General features: G+C 38.9%; 1 protein-coding gene across 5 annotated transcripts in view; it reads left to right on the top strand.

Annotated features, from left to right (window-relative positions):
• Positions 1–15,527, top strand: part of ATP9B (ATPase phospholipid transporting 9B (putative)) — a 277,165-nt gene that overhangs the window by 83,212 nt on the left and 178,426 nt on the right. For all 5 annotated transcript variants that reach the window (XM_074383227.1, XM_074383229.1, XM_074383230.1 and 2 more), the window contains one exon: positions 8,343–8,437. In XM_074383227.1, the coding sequence (XP_074239328.1) occupies positions 8,343–8,437 (95 nt within the window). The remainder of the gene's footprint in view (positions 1–8,342; positions 8,438–15,527) is intronic.

Genomic DNA, 15,527 nt, shown 5'->3' with positions numbered 1-15,527 from the left:
TGTGTGTTTGCCATCCGGAGGACTCTTTGGTGCAGCGTCTTTTCATGTCTTTTGCCCATTTTCTCATTGGAATGAACAATTGATATTGAGAGTTCTTTATATATTCTACATATGAGTTCTTTGTCAGATATGTGGCTTACAAATACTTTTTTTTTTAGTTTGTCTTTTCATCTTCTGCAGGGATCTTTACATATTCAAAGTATTTAATTTTGTCCAAGTCCATTTATCTTTTTTGTTTTGTTTTATGGGCCTTTGATGTCCTGTTTAGGAACTCAGCTTCCAGCCCTATGCCCTGAGGATTTCATGTGTGTGCCCAAAAAGTTTTACATTTAGATCTATGATAGGTTTTGAGTTAATTATTTTATAAGGTGTAAGGTTTAGGTCAAGGCTTTGGGGTTGTTGGGCTATATATATCCCAATGTTCTAGCATCATTTATTTTGAAGACTCTATTCTCCATAAGTTGCTTTTGTGAATGCATCAGAATTACCTGCCATACTTGTGTGCTGGGGGGACTCTGTCTGGGATCTTTATTTTGTTCCACGTAGCTGTATTTCTGTTCCTTCTCCAGTATTAAACAATCTTGATTACTGCAGCTTTCTGGTAAGTCTTAAAATCTGGTAGGCTGATTTTTCCCATTTTTTAATTCCTTTTTTCCTCGCACATTGTTTTAGCTGTTCTAAAGCATTTTTAGCTGTTTTAAACAACATTGCCTTTCTCTACACATTTTAAAATAATCTTGCCTATATCTTTAAAAAAAAAATCTTCATGGGACTATGATAGTTGTCTGCCCCTATTGTTTATGGGTGGCCAGGTTCTTCCGTTGCTAGTCTGAGATATAAGGGGCGAGGTGAAAACTGAGGAAATCACTGCTGTCCTTCCTCGATACCTGAGGACTCTACGCTAGCTGGACTGCATGTTTTTCTCCATCTTCCAGAATCATCATCGTTTCAAAAAATGTAATGTTCAGCATTCTTTGCTATATTTTGTAAGAATAGGAAAGAGTACATCTGCTTTATCTTTCTGGAAGTAAAATTCCCTGAAAGGTTGTATTCATTTTCTGTTTTTTAAATTGGATCTTAAACTTTATTATAGGAATTTTCACTGCATGAAGTGTAATGGACTGCTGCACCCCTACTGTCCCCTCTAACACTTCTCATTAATTGACCATTCTTGTTTCATTCATATGTCTCATTTGTACGAAATCCTGTGTGTAACATGATTGCATTAACAAATTCAGCATTTACAAATCACAACCACAATTCCATTATCATACCATCAGCTCTTGAACATGGATTTCTTAGATTAACACTTGGTGAGTCTCCCAGTTTCTGATAGTCTTACACACCTCTTCTTACCGTGGATCTGTCCCAGTCAGGATGTGGGGGCCCTCCTCTTGCACTCGGTACATGTGTCTCTCAAATCTGTTTTCATCTAAAACAATTCCTTCCCTTTCCTTGTATTTTGTTTGTTGAGAAAACAGGGTTATTGGACATAGAGAATATCTGATATTCTAGATTTGTATGACCGCATACACACAACTGTGTTATTAATTAATACATTCCTTTATTTCCTGTATTTTAGTTAACTGGTAATTGTATCTAAAGGGTTGATTATACTCATTTTGAATTTTCTTTTAGTTTTTCTTTTTTTTTTGGTTAATCTAGAATCTACAAATAACTAAAACAGATTTACAAGGAAAAAAAAACAAACAAGCCCATTCAAAAGTGGGCAAAGGATATGAACAGACACTTTTCAAAAGAAGACATACACGAGGCCAACAAACATATGAAAAAATGCTCATCATCACCAGTCATTAGAGAAATGCAAATCAAAACCACATTGAGAGACCATCTCACGCCAGTTAGAATGGGGATCATTAAAAAATCTGGAGACAACAGATGCTGGAGAGGATGTGGAGAAATAGGAACACTTTTACACTGTTGGTGGGAGTGTAAATTAGTTCAACCATTGTGGAAGACTGTGTGGAGAGTCCTCAAGGATCTAGAAATAGAAATACCATTTGACCCAGCAATCCCATTACTGGGTATATACCCAAAGGATTATAAATCAGTCTTTTATAAAGATACATGCACACATATGTTCATTTCAGCATAGTTTATAATACCAACGACCTGGAACCAACCCAAATGCCCATCAATAATAGACTGGACAAGGAAGATATGCCACTTATATACCATGGAGTACTATGCAGACATAAAAAACGATGAGTTCATGTCCTTTGTAGGGACATGGATGAACCTGGAAACCATCATTCTCAGCAAACTGAAACAAGAGCAGAAAATCAAACACCACGTGTTCTCACTCATAGGTGGGTGTTGAGCAATGAGAACACATGGTCACAGGGAGGGAAGCGTTACATACTGGGGTCCGCTGGTTGAGGGGGCTAGGGAAGGGACTGCAGGGGTTGGGGAGGTTGGGGAGCGATAACACGGGAGAAATGCCAGATATAGGTGACGGGGGTGATGGAGGCAACAAACCACATTGCCATGTGTGTATCTGTGCAACAGTCCTGCATGATCTGCTCATGTACCCAAGAACCTAAGTACAATAAAAAAAAAATACTGCGTCAACCCTTCTATATAGTCCTGTTTCTAACTCTAGGCACATGTCTAGATATCTCTCTTTTAGTGATGAATAGACACAGGTGTTATCAACTGGTCTTCCCAGTATAAAGTTCTCCATGAGACCAGGTGCAGTGGCTCACACCTGTAATCCCAGCACTTTGAGAGGCCGAGGCAGGAGGATCACCTGAGGTCAGGAGTTTGAGACCAGCCAGGCCAACATGGCGAAACCTCATCGCTACTAAAAATACAAAAATTAGCTGGGCATGGTGGTGTGCACCTGTAATCCCAGCTACTCAGGAGGCTAAGGCATGAGAATTGCATGAACCCAGGAGATGGAGGCTGCAGTGAGCCAAGATCATGCTACTGCACTCTAGACTGGGCAACAGAGTGAGACTCTGTCTCCCCAAAAAAAAAAAAGTTCTTCATCAGCCTTTCACCAGATGTTACCAGCCACTGATTCTGTCTAGGTCCATTTTTTTTAGGTGTTGCAAAGTGGTGGTATTCTAATTGTTTCTCCTTTTATATTTACTAGCTGACACTCTTGTAAAAGAAGATATCAATATCAATTATGTGACTGCTGTGAGATTTCAGGAAAGGCAGAATGAATATTTGATATTTTTCTTTACCCATTTTAAGAGCAATATGCTGGGAAAACTAAAAATAGAATTACTATATGATCCAGCAGTTGCACTTCTGCATATTTACCCAAATGATTTGAAATCAGTTTGCCAAAGAGATATTTGCATTCTTATTGATCTTTGCAGAATTATTCACTGTAGCCAAGTTATGGAATCCACCTAAATGTCCCTTAATAAATGAGTGGATAAAGAAAATGTGGTATATAAATACAATGGAATACGATTGAGCTTTAAAATGAAATAAATTCTGTCATTTGTGATAACATGGATGGAACTGGAGAACATTACACTAAGTGAAATCAGCCAGGTATGGAGAGTCAAATACTGCATGTTTGTATTTCTACATGGCACCTAAAACAATTGAACTTAGAGAAGCGAGGATAAGTAGAGTGATGCTGGAGGAGAGGAGTATTGGAGAATTTATAGTCAAAGGGTACGAAGTATTAGGAGGAGTAAGGTTTTTTTTTGATTGTGTGACTTATTAACAGTAGTGTGTTGTACAATTCAGAATTACTAAGTAAATTCCAAATGTTCTCACCATAAAAAATGACAGGTATTTGGTGTGATAGATATGTTAATTAACTTGATGTTTTCATTGTACATTGTGTTTGTAATTTATAGCATCATTTGGTACTCTATAAATACCTAAAAGTATAATTTGTCAATTTTATAGCAAGATAAAAAAACAAGTATGTGAGGTTCTTAGCAAAGGTAAGCAAAGAATTTTTAAAAGTCCATTTATGAACTCATGCATTTTCACATGTAGATGTTAATACATTCCATTCCATTCTAGTCCTTACTGTTTTTTTGTGGTCACATATTTTCTTCTTTGTTCAATGAAAGTCTCTTCACATTTGTTCTTGTGCTCATTTGATACTTTCCCCAGTTGCTTTCTTACACACTAGTTGTTTTGTTTCAGGCTGTTTTTATTTCCTGTCCCATCAGAGTTTTTCAGGGAGCCCTGACTCCTCCTAGGCCTTTATTTGAACAGATCTTGATTTCTGTTTTTGGAAAGAGAATTGTGATACTGGAAGGATCTAGTGATATTCCCAATTTATATTTAGGATTATGGAATGTTTACATCTTTAATTTTATATTTGTATTTCTTAAGTAGAAAATAATGCTTTGCACATTCTAATGTCCATGAATTTCAATTCCTAAAGTTAAAATAAGCAACACCAATTCTTCAGCAGCACAACCTTAGCAATATGGCAAAACGCTGTCTCTACAAAAAAAAAAAAAAAAAAAATACAAAAATTAGCCAGGCATGGTGGGAAGATCACCTAGCGTAGGAGGTTGAGGCTGCAGTGAGCCTGGATCTCACTATTGCACTCCAGTCTGGGCTCAAAAAAGATATGTATTTGTCTTAGTTACCATGATATAGTACTGATGACTAATTGCATAAAGTACGAGCTTCACTTTTGACTCCTCAGTCCAGAGATCACTGAGTCAACCACCTGATTGTCAGATGACCAGTGATCGATACGACATCACTTATTCAGAGTCTGTTGGTGACTGATCACTGCACATCTGCAGTTAGTTCACACACAAACAGCAAAGGATGTGGTTGTGTTTCTCCTTGTCAAAGTTAATTTGCTTGTTACCACCAAACACAGCGTCATTAATCCAGCCATTGTGCCATGGCCTTACTTCAACTTTTTAAGCCTGTAATCTTAGGTGAGCTTTTAGACCTGTTGTTATTGCTATGTAACTGGTGATCATGCAGTATCTTCGGTTGAGGTTTTGAAGAAGTATGTCAGAACACATGCAGATGAAAACATTTGAGCATAGTGGCAGGAAGTGACCCCAGGCTCTGCACGTGTGATACTGCAGAAAATCTGCTGCACCATGGCTCTGTGGGAAGCTGAGGAGAGCAAACGGATTGTTCACAGTGCGGCCCTGCCCTGCCCTTCAAGCCACTCATGGTTTCAAGCCAGAGGAATTGACTGAAGTTGAGTTTGCTGGCAAAAAAGGGGAAAGTCTTTTCGCATGTTCTTGAAAATCAGATTCTCAATATGGAAGAAAGAAGATGTAGCTGTAGTATCCAAGAGCTTAAAGAAAACATCTTGTGTTACTGACCTGGAATTGGCAATGTCAGTGTGAACTCATGTGTTACCTTGTGTGTGGGTACACACACACACACACACACACACACACACTCTCTCTCTCTCTCTCTCTCTCTCTCTCTCTCTCTCTGTCCTTCTCTGTCTCTCCATTTCTTTCTTTTTATTCTTGCTCTGTCCAGTGAAAAGACCTAGAAACAATGTTCAGTACAGTGGATGAGCGTCTCATGATTGGCAATGAGCATCTCGTGATACCAGTTTGCAGTAAAATCACCAGAGTCTACTAGGTTCATGTCGCCCGGGCTCAGGCACCACATGAAGAGGCTCCCATTGGCCAATTATGGGGCAATCTGAGATTCTGTAATAATAACAACAATAATCATTACTTGTATTGAGACTTAACAAATGCTGCTGTTGACCCCATTGTTCACCATCTGGGAATGGCAGTGCCAGTTCATTGTCTGGAAACATGGGTGAAGAGCAACAGGGAGCCACCCTTTCCTACAGGAGCTGTCCTACTGGGTGACCACACCCAGCCCACAAGGGCGGAAGCTGCTCTGTCTACTTTCTTTTCAGCTGAAAGTAGAAAGGAGGACAGATCATCTCTCTCTACACCCGCCTGTGACATGGCGTGTCTTAGTGCTGAGCATGAGTGGCCGCCTCACCAAGTAGAGCAGAACGTGGACCTGGTGCCTCAGGGTCGAAACAGCGCTGTAGGGCTGAAGGCCAGCTGGGGCAAGGGCTGGGCTCCAGGCGGGTGGAGTGGGGGGCAGTCAGACTGGGTGCTGTAGGGCTGAAGGCCAGCTGGGGCAAGGGCTGGGCTCCAGGCGGGTGGAGTGGGGGGCAGTCAGACTGGAACACAAGCATGCAGATGGTCAAGTGCAGAGCCAGGCCTTTCAGCAGATGAATCGGAAGGAGAGAGGAGTGGAGTGGAGGGGACCCATAGGTTCAAAGTGACTTTGAAGACAGCAAGGATAGGTAGGGCTCAGCTCTAGTGTCTGAGGGTGTCCATTTGGGCATGAACTCTTACATAAGCAAAGCAAGGAGGTAGAAGCAACCTGTTTTGGAAGGACGAGGGGCCTTTGTTTGGGATGGGGCACTGGAGGGACCTTGAGGTTGTTTACACAGGGTATTTGGTTTCTAATAATTTGCTAGGTGTACCTATGCTTGTGTGGCTTTCTGTAACTATTTTCTTTTAAAATTTAAAATTTTCTGGCTGGGTCTGGTGGGTGGCTCATGCCTGTAATCCCAGCACCTGGGGAGGCTGAAGTGGAAGGATTGCTTGCTTCCAAAAGTTTTGAGACCAGTCTGAGCAACATAGTGATACCCCACTTGCACAAAAAATGAAAAAGAGTTAGCTGGGCGTGGTGGCACATGCTTGTAGTTCCAACTATTTGGGAGGCTAAGGCGGGAGAATCGCATGAGCGCGTGAAGTTGGGTTTACAGCAATCTGTGATTGTGCTACTGCACCACTCCAGCCTGAGTGACAGAGCGGGATCCTGTCTCTTGAAAAAGGAAAAAAAAAAACCCTCAAAAAAAAAATTCTGCAGCCTCAAAAGTTACCTGGATGAATTCTGTGATTAAACTGTGAATTATGTTTTATATACTGCTTTTAATTCTTTAGGAGTTTTTAAAACGTTTGGTGTTATCTGGCTTTTTAATTATATAAAATATATCTGATTTTAAAGTGAACAATATGTGATATATTCAGAAGGCCTAAAATCTCTTCCTGTTCCCTTCCTCCCTCTGTAGGAATTATACACATATACTTGTGTACACAGGCATATGTGTACACATACAGAAGCATCTGTACACACACACACACTTACACAGAGATGTACACACATAGGAACACAGATTTTCATGCCCTCACGTCCTTCACGTACACAGATATGTGTGCATGCAGACATAGGTACACACTTGTGCACACAGATATGTTCACACACCAATATGCACACAGAAACACAAAGATCCTCAGGTACTTGTTCACAGTTATATATGCATGTTATACACAGATACCCATGTACACATGCATGCACACACAAATACATATATACATGCATGTGCACACAGATATGATGGCACACACACAGCACACACAGGTTAGCCATGCGTGCACACACATGCGCACACAGATACACACATGGGCACATATCCACAAATACAAGTGATACATGCATAGAGAGATGTATGAAGACACGTGAATTCCCTCTCTTCCCTCCCTTGTTCTTAGCTATAATGTATTTTTCTACTTGGAGTGTGCTGCACCTCGCTTCCTTCATTTCACAGTCTACATCCTAGACGTCTTTCCATGACAGTGTATTGCGGTCATCTTGTTTGCTTTACTTTCTTTATTGGCGCATGTGCTCTGTTGTATTCAGCTAGTACTCTGTTTGCTCCCCTTTGTTTCATAACAGTCTTCTGTTATTAGAAATAATGCTGGAAGGAGCAATCTTGTGTGTTTTTCATTCTGTTCTTTTGCTCTTTTGTCATTAGAATAGGTTCTGAGAAGTAGGATGACAGCGTGGCCAAAGAGGAGTGGGTTTTCCTGAGAGAGTGTCTTACTGTGTTTGAGACTGGACAGGCTTGTGGGCATATGGCAGCGCTTACCTGGGTCTTAGCATTGTAGCTGTGCTTTTATGATTGAATGTTTTTTATGATGGTAAATCTGATATTAGCAAGATAATATCACACATTCTTCGATATTTTTGTGTATTTGTTATTTTGTTATTATCAAAACATAACATTGAATGTAGTTTTTCAAAAATGGAAGAGTGATTAATGTTAAACCTTAATAGGCAAGAACAGCAAACAGGAAATAAGTGATTAAATAAAAATTTTAATGGCCTACATCTTTTCATCAAACTTATTTTGTGAATCAAGGAACATTGTGTAAAATAAAGGGTTTTAAGGATTTTTCTTCCTGGGAATGTCTAGATTGTTATTTCTTTGTCCTACTGTGCCCTGGAATTATTCTTTGATGGCACCTGTAGCTCAGGAAAAACCTTCTGTAACACAATTCACAAGTGGTAAGTTTTTATTCTCTACTTCCAAGGTTCGTGTTTTATTCGAACTGATCAACTAGATGGTGAAACTGACTGGAAGCTGAAGGTGGCGGTGAGCTGCACACAACGGCTGCCGGCTCTCGGGGTGAGCAGCATTGAGACTTCTCCATCCTCTTATTTTTAGTGGTGGTTTCTAGGTTTCATGTATATTTCTGTTTATGCAAGCTATTTTATTTAATGCACTGAGAATGTTTTATAATTCCTTTATTCCTTATGAAGGCAATTCACAAAATTATGCCAAAATAATTTCTGCGATGTCTTAGCACATAATCAGTTTTAGGTAGTTTTGAATCTTCCTTTTGACACTTAGGTTTTCTTTCTCTTTCTCACCTTCCTCCCCTTCCTGCCCCTTCCTGCCCCTTCTTGACCCCTCCTACTGTTCCTCCTCCTCCTCCTGCTCTTAATGTCATTTTTCTTTTTCAATTTATTTTGTTTTTTAAATGACAGGTTGTCACTCTGTTGCCCAGGCTGAAGTATAGTAATATGATTATAGCTCACTGCAACCTAAAGCTCCTGGGCTCAAGTGATACTCTCTCTGCAGCCTTCTGAGTAGATGAGAGTACAGGTGCATACCACCAATGCCCAGCTAATCTTTAATTTTTTTTTTTTTTTTTTTGTAGAGATGGTAGGGGAGCGGTCTTGCTGTGTTGCCCAGGCTGGTCTTGAACTCCTGGCCTCAAGCAGTCTTCTCACTTTGGTCTTTCAAAGTGCTGGGATTACAGGTGTGAGCCACCACTCCCAGCCAGAAACGTTTAGTTTTTATTTGGCTGTTTGCCCCTCTTCTTTGTGATTTTGTATTGATGTTTGCCAGTTAAAAAGTATATTCATGCTCATGTGTGTAGAATCTTTCAAATCAGTAGTACCAGATATTCTCAAATGAATATCCTGTTTTTAATTTTCTCCTTGTTAGGCACATAGAAATGTTTTTCCCCCTATTTTCTCTCTGTACATCACATGGGCTTCATTGGCCTTCAGGTCAGAGGCTCTGTTTGAAAATTGTCCAAGCTGCTTCTCTGGGTCAGGCTTCTCAGTCAAAGCCAGGCAGTGAGTGCTTGAGTGCTACTCAGATGATTTGTTTTCATGAGATTTTGATTTCCAGTGTTCTATGATTGTTTACGTAAATTCTGTAGGATACTATGAATAATTTATATGTTTAGAGTTATTACAGCTTACATTTTTTCATGATCGGTGAATGAAGGAAGGTAGATTCTTCTGTACCAACAGATGAGCAGGTTGGAGAAGTTCGGCTGTTGACAGCTGCCTTTTACCTGCTTTGCGGTGGGTAGAGCCAATGAGGTAGCTGCTAAATCATGAAGTCAGATGCCGGGGAGAGCACCTCCTCCCCTGAGGGTGTGTATGAGGCAGTTCCTGGGTCACACAGTGTGGCTTTCAGGGGAGCTGCCCGACTTTTCCAGAGTGGCTGTGCCGTATCATGTCCTCACCAGCACCGGATGAGTGACCCAGTTTCTCTGTCCTTGCCACCTTCAATGTTGTCACCAGTTTTTATTGCAGTCATCTGACGGTGTGCAGTGCTGTCTGCCTGTGGCTTCAGCCTGCGTTTCTGAGGTGGCCAGTTGTGCTCAACATTGTTTCTCCTGCTTGTTTGCCATCTGCCTGTCCTCTTTGGTGATGTGTCCTGTTGACAGTCTCGGAGCAGAACCATTCTGCCTTCACGTCTGATGCCACCTGCAGCTTGTTCAGGGAGTCCCAGTCAGGGTGAGGAAGGTCTTTCTAGTCCTAGACTGCTGAGAAGTCTTATCCTGAATGGGTGTTAGATTTTTCCAAATCTTTTCTGTATCTGTAGGGATGATCGTGTGGATTTTCTCCTTTATCTATTAATATGATGGTATGTGGTCTGACTTCATTATTTGTTACACCAACCTTGTGTTATTGGCATAAACCTCACCTAGTTATACTGAGTGTCTTTTGATTATGTCACAGTATTTGATCTGCTGATATTTTGTTAAGGATGTTTTGTGCTGATGTTCATGAAAGATAGGGATCTGTATTGCCTTTGTTTAATGTCTTTGGTTGGATATCTAGGGGCAAGCCGGCCTTATAAAGAATTGGGGAGTCTTTTTACCTCCTTTAAGTTTTAAAACAGTTGGCATAAAATTGATATTATTTATTTTTTAAAAGTGTTGAACAAATTCACTTTTGGAACTATCTGATCCAAGAATTTACTTAGTGGGAAAACATTTGATTGTGAATTGAATTTCTTTGGTATAGAGTTAATCAGATTTTCTGTTCATTGAAAATTTGTGTTTTTCAGAGAATTAGTTCATTTTATGTAAGTTGACAACATTAATGACATAAAGTTTATAATATTCTATTATTATTTTTTAGCTCTTCTAGGATTCCTTCTTTCACTCCCAATATTGGTAGTTTATATCCATGATTTTATTGATCATGTCAAAGAACTTGTTTTTGGTTTCGTTGATTATCTTTATTGTTTGTTCATTTTCCGTGTTAATTTCTGCTCGGATTTTATTTGCTTCATTCTACATAGTTTATGTATAATACTATTTTTGTTTCTTCCTTCGTAAGGTGGAAGTTAGACCTTTGATTTTATACCTTACTATTTTCTGTTTATAAACTTTTAGAGCTGTAAACGTCTTTCCAAGCAGTATTTACCTGTGTCACGCAAATTTTGATATTCTGCATTTTTGTTATTTAATTAAAAATATTTTCTATTTCTTTCATGATTTCTTCTTTTCATCCCTTGATTATTTGGAAATACATATTTATTTGCCAAATAGTTGGGGATTTTCCCAGTGTCTTGTAATTTACTGTTATTTAATTCTCTTATGGTCACGGAACATACTGTTCTATTTCAGTCCTTTCATATGTATTGAAACTTGTGATGTGGCCCAGGATAGGAACTGTCTGGGTCAGTATTCCATGTGAGCTTAAAAATAATGTTTGATCTCCTGTTGTCTGGATGTTCTGTAAATGTTCATTAGGTCAAGCTAATGGAAACTGTTATTTTAAAAAATTTTTTCTACCATTTTTTCTCTTAATTACTGAAGAAGAATTTTAAGATCCCATACTTTTTGTAGATTTAACTATTTCTCCTTTTGGCTCTGTTAGTTTTCTTATGTATATTGAAGCACTGTTTTGGGGTTCATATGCATGCACAATTACTGTATTTTCTTGACTTGTCCCTTTTTCATCATTCCTGGTAGTATTCTTTGTTGAGACATCTATTTTGTTCTTTACTATTATAGTAATTCCAGCTTTTTTAAAGTTAGCATTTACATGGTGTATTTTTTCCATCATTTTATGTTTTCATATATATTTCTTTGAATTTAAAGTGTGTTTCTTAATGTAATAAAAGTAGGTACTGCTTTTTCACTCTGAGAATTGCTGCATTTTCTTGTGTACCTTTACTGTAATCATTAACATGGTTGAGCTGAAGTCAGGTATTTTACTCTTTATGTTCTACTCACCCATTTCTTTGTTTCTTTTCTTCATCTTTGGGTGTTGTGTTGTATTTCCATTTCATCACCATTGTCGGCTAATTAGCTATGTGTATTAGTTCTGTTTTGTGTCATTATCATGTTTCCAATATATGTTTTTAACTTACCACAGTCTTTCTCCATGTTACTTACTATGTAGGAGTCTTAACACAGTCTGACATGCCTTCCTTCCCATGCTTTGTATTTGTGTCATTTATCTTACTTCTACATATTATCAGCCTCATAGTGCATTACTGTTTTTTGTTTGAAGTTGTCAAGCATATTTTAAAGAGAGTAAAAAATGAAAACAATCTTTTCCATTTACCCATGTGCTTACCTGTTCTGGGACTTCTCTTGTGTGTTGATCCAAGTTTCATTTACTGCCATTTTTCTTTAGTTCTAAGAACTTCTTACAACATTTCTTGTAGTGAAATCTGCTAGAGATTGTGTCAATTTTTGTTTGTTTGAAAATTGTCTTCATTTTGCCTTTTTCTTTGTTTCTGAGACAGAATCTCGTTCTGTCGTAGAGGCTGAAGTGCAATGACCCCATCTTAAGTCACTGCAGCCTCTGCCTCCTGAGTTAAAGCAATTCTTCTGCCTCAGCATCCTGAGTAGCTGGGATTGCAGGCACGTACCACCATGCCTGGCTAATTTTTGTACTTTAAAAATTTTATTTATTTATTTATTTTGTTTAGGGATGGGGTTTCACCATGTTGGCCTGGCTGGTCTTGAACTAGCGACCTCAGGTGATCCACCCACCTCAGCTTCCCAAAGTGCCGCAATTACGGGTGTGAGCCGTTGCTCAGGGCCTCTTTTGCCTTCAGTTTTGAAAGCTGTTTTGAAGTTTTCATTTGACAGTCTTTCTTTTTTATCTCTGCCTTTCCGAGCTTTTCCTTTATCTTATGGCATCCATAGTCCTGAAAAGATGCCTGCAGGCCTCTTTATCCCCTGCTTCTTTTTCTGCCTTCAGGAATTTAAGTATGATGTGTTTTCATTTGTCTTGCTTGGGTTTGTTAGGCTTCTTGTATCCAGAGTTTCATGACTTTCATCTGTTTTCAGGATTTTCAGCCCTTTTTTTTTTTTTTTTTTTTTTTAATCTTCCCTCTGCCCAAACCTCTAAATGGGACATGAACAACAGAATTAGTCTAGCTACTGATATCAGGGAAATTAGTCTAACTACTCATCTCAAAAAAAAGACCCAGAAGAAAAGAGCAAGAGCTTCAGTGGGAATATCAGGTAGTTAGATTCCCACATGCCACTGAAGGTCTCTTACTCTTTTTTTCTCAGCCTTTTTCTTTTCCTTCTGTGACTCAATTTTGGTAGTTTCTGTTGCTCTGTTACTGAATTCACTGACGTTTATCTTTTTCAGTGTCTAGTCCTCTCTGAAGCCCACCCAGTGCATTTTGTTGTGCAAGTGTGGTAATCTCTGGATGTTCCACACATTTCTCTCATTTTTGTTGTGTAAATAAGTGTTTTGTTCTTTCCTAATATATAATGGCTTCACTGGACTATTTTAACAGTTTATAATGCTTAATTCCATGTCTGCTAACTTCGTTATCACTGTCACTTTTGGGCATATTCCTATTTAAAATTTTTGGCCCTTATGATAGGCGCATACTTTCCTGCTTCTTTCCATGTCTGGTAATTTTTTATTGTATGCTGAGTATATAAGTGTTATAATTAATGTCTGAGATTTTCATTTCTGTTTTTAAAGCATCTTGATATTTATTAAATTAGTTCAGCCAGTTGTGGGTCAACTTGACGTTTTCAAGGCTTGTTCTTAAACTTTGTTAGAGAGGCATAGAGGCTCCTTTACTGTAATGCTATTTAATCTTATTCCTAGAGCTTGATCCTGCTGGGATCCTTCTGATGTCTCCTGAAATCCTTGCTGGTTCAGCAGTGCCTCTGAACTCTGGCTAGTCAAAACTCATCTCTCTCCAACTCTGTGTAATCTTGCCAGTGGCTCAAGTTGGAGCTCTGTGGCTCTCCTTTGCCTGGATAGACATATTCTTAGCCTGAATGCTGTGCCTGCTCACTTTCAGTATGCTCAGGTGGATACTTTCCTATTGCTGCAGTTCTTTGTCTTCCTTGCCCCTTTTCAGTATTTTGCAGATGCTAGTTGTCAATTTCCCTGAATTCTGGTCTCAGTCTCCTAAATTCGGAACAGCTGCCTCCCTCCACCTGGCGTCTGCCATACAAAGTGGTAAATCTTCTTCACCTGGGTGCATGTGGGGCACATGGCATTCTCTTTTCTTTGAGGTCACTGTATCTAATGTCTGAAAACAGGTATTTTATAAGTGGTGTCCATTTTCCGGTTGTTTTCGTGGGAGGGCAAGTCTCATATTAGTTACCACAACATGGCTTGTAGAAGTCCTTGATTAATTTTTAATGAAAAATACTAAGTTCCTTGTGGATGAAAGAAACTACATGATATTTCAAATTATAATTAAACTAAAATAATTTAGCAGGTATTTGTAGACTAAGAATTAGCTTGTGGGTGGGGCATCTACCTGCTGGGAGGTCTGGGTTCCCCAGGACTGTGACTGCCCCCAGAGGCTGGTGCCTGCCTTTCTGCCACCTTCACGTGTTCCTGCCCTCTCCTTAGGGGCATTCCTTCAAGAAACAGGTGAATGTCAATTTTGATTCCTGATTCTAATAGTAATGTGTGCATTGAACATCGTACATAAATCACAAAATAGAAAAAAAAAAAAAAACACTTTCTTCACTTGCCAGTCTGCATTGGCTTTCGTTAATATTTTGGTATAAATCTTTTCTGACAGTACCTTCCCCTGGCCACATTCTTGCATGGTTGCATAATTCTATATACTATGATTTTTTTCCAGTAGAATAATTTACTCAACAATATGCTATGGGTCATATATTAGAAATTGTGTATGCTTGCAAGTATTTTACTAGGTGCATAGTTTCTGATAAATTATGGCTTCAGTAACTGGCCTGATATTGATGAATTTAAAAGTTATCATTTTGAAATTCTAGATTAAAAAAATAAGCATATTCCACGAATTTTGATTATTTGGCCAAGATGCTCTTCAGAAGACTATGTCATTTATAACATCTACTGCATATTAATTAATCAATTAATCTTTCACTGTTTTTCAATCTAATAACTGTAAACATGGTATCCCATTTGTTTAATTTTTTATGTGCGAGGTTGAAGATAATTCTTATTTAAGAAAATGTATTTCTCATATTTTTACTTTCTAAGTCTGTTCATGTTAATCTGCTTTATTTTTCTACTGTGTGGTTTTTTTTTTTTTGAGGCGGCGTTTCACTCTTGTTACCCAGGCTGGAGTGCAATGGTGCAATCTTGGCTCACTGCAATCTCCGCCTCCTGGGTTCAGGCAATTCTCCTGCCTCAGCCTCCTGAGTAGCTGGGATTACAAGCACGTGCCACCATGCCCAGCTAATTTTTTGTATTTTTAGTAGAGACGGGGTTTCACCGTGTTGGCCAGGCTAGTGTCAAACTCCTGACCTCCGGTAATTTGCTCACCTCGGCTTCCCAAAATGCTAGGATGGCAGATGTGAGCCACCGTCCCCTACCGATTTTTTTTTTTAGTTTAATTAAAGTTAAAACACACACGAGAACTGTTAGTCAATTGTATCAGTACCATTTAGTGAAGAACTTTTTGTTAGTTTTTTGTTTTTGCACAAATTTAATATTGCCCCCAAATGGTTATACAATTCTAATTTCTCAGC

Source organism: Saimiri boliviensis, chromosome 13 (assembly GCF_048565385.1).
Source record: "Saimiri boliviensis isolate mSaiBol1 chromosome 13, mSaiBol1.pri, whole genome shotgun sequence".
NCBI classification, from domain to species: domain Eukaryota; kingdom Metazoa; phylum Chordata; class Mammalia; order Primates; family Cebidae; genus Saimiri; species Saimiri boliviensis.
The sequence above is the reverse complement of the archived record's forward strand: the minus strand, read 5'-3'. Positions and strand labels throughout refer to the sequence as shown.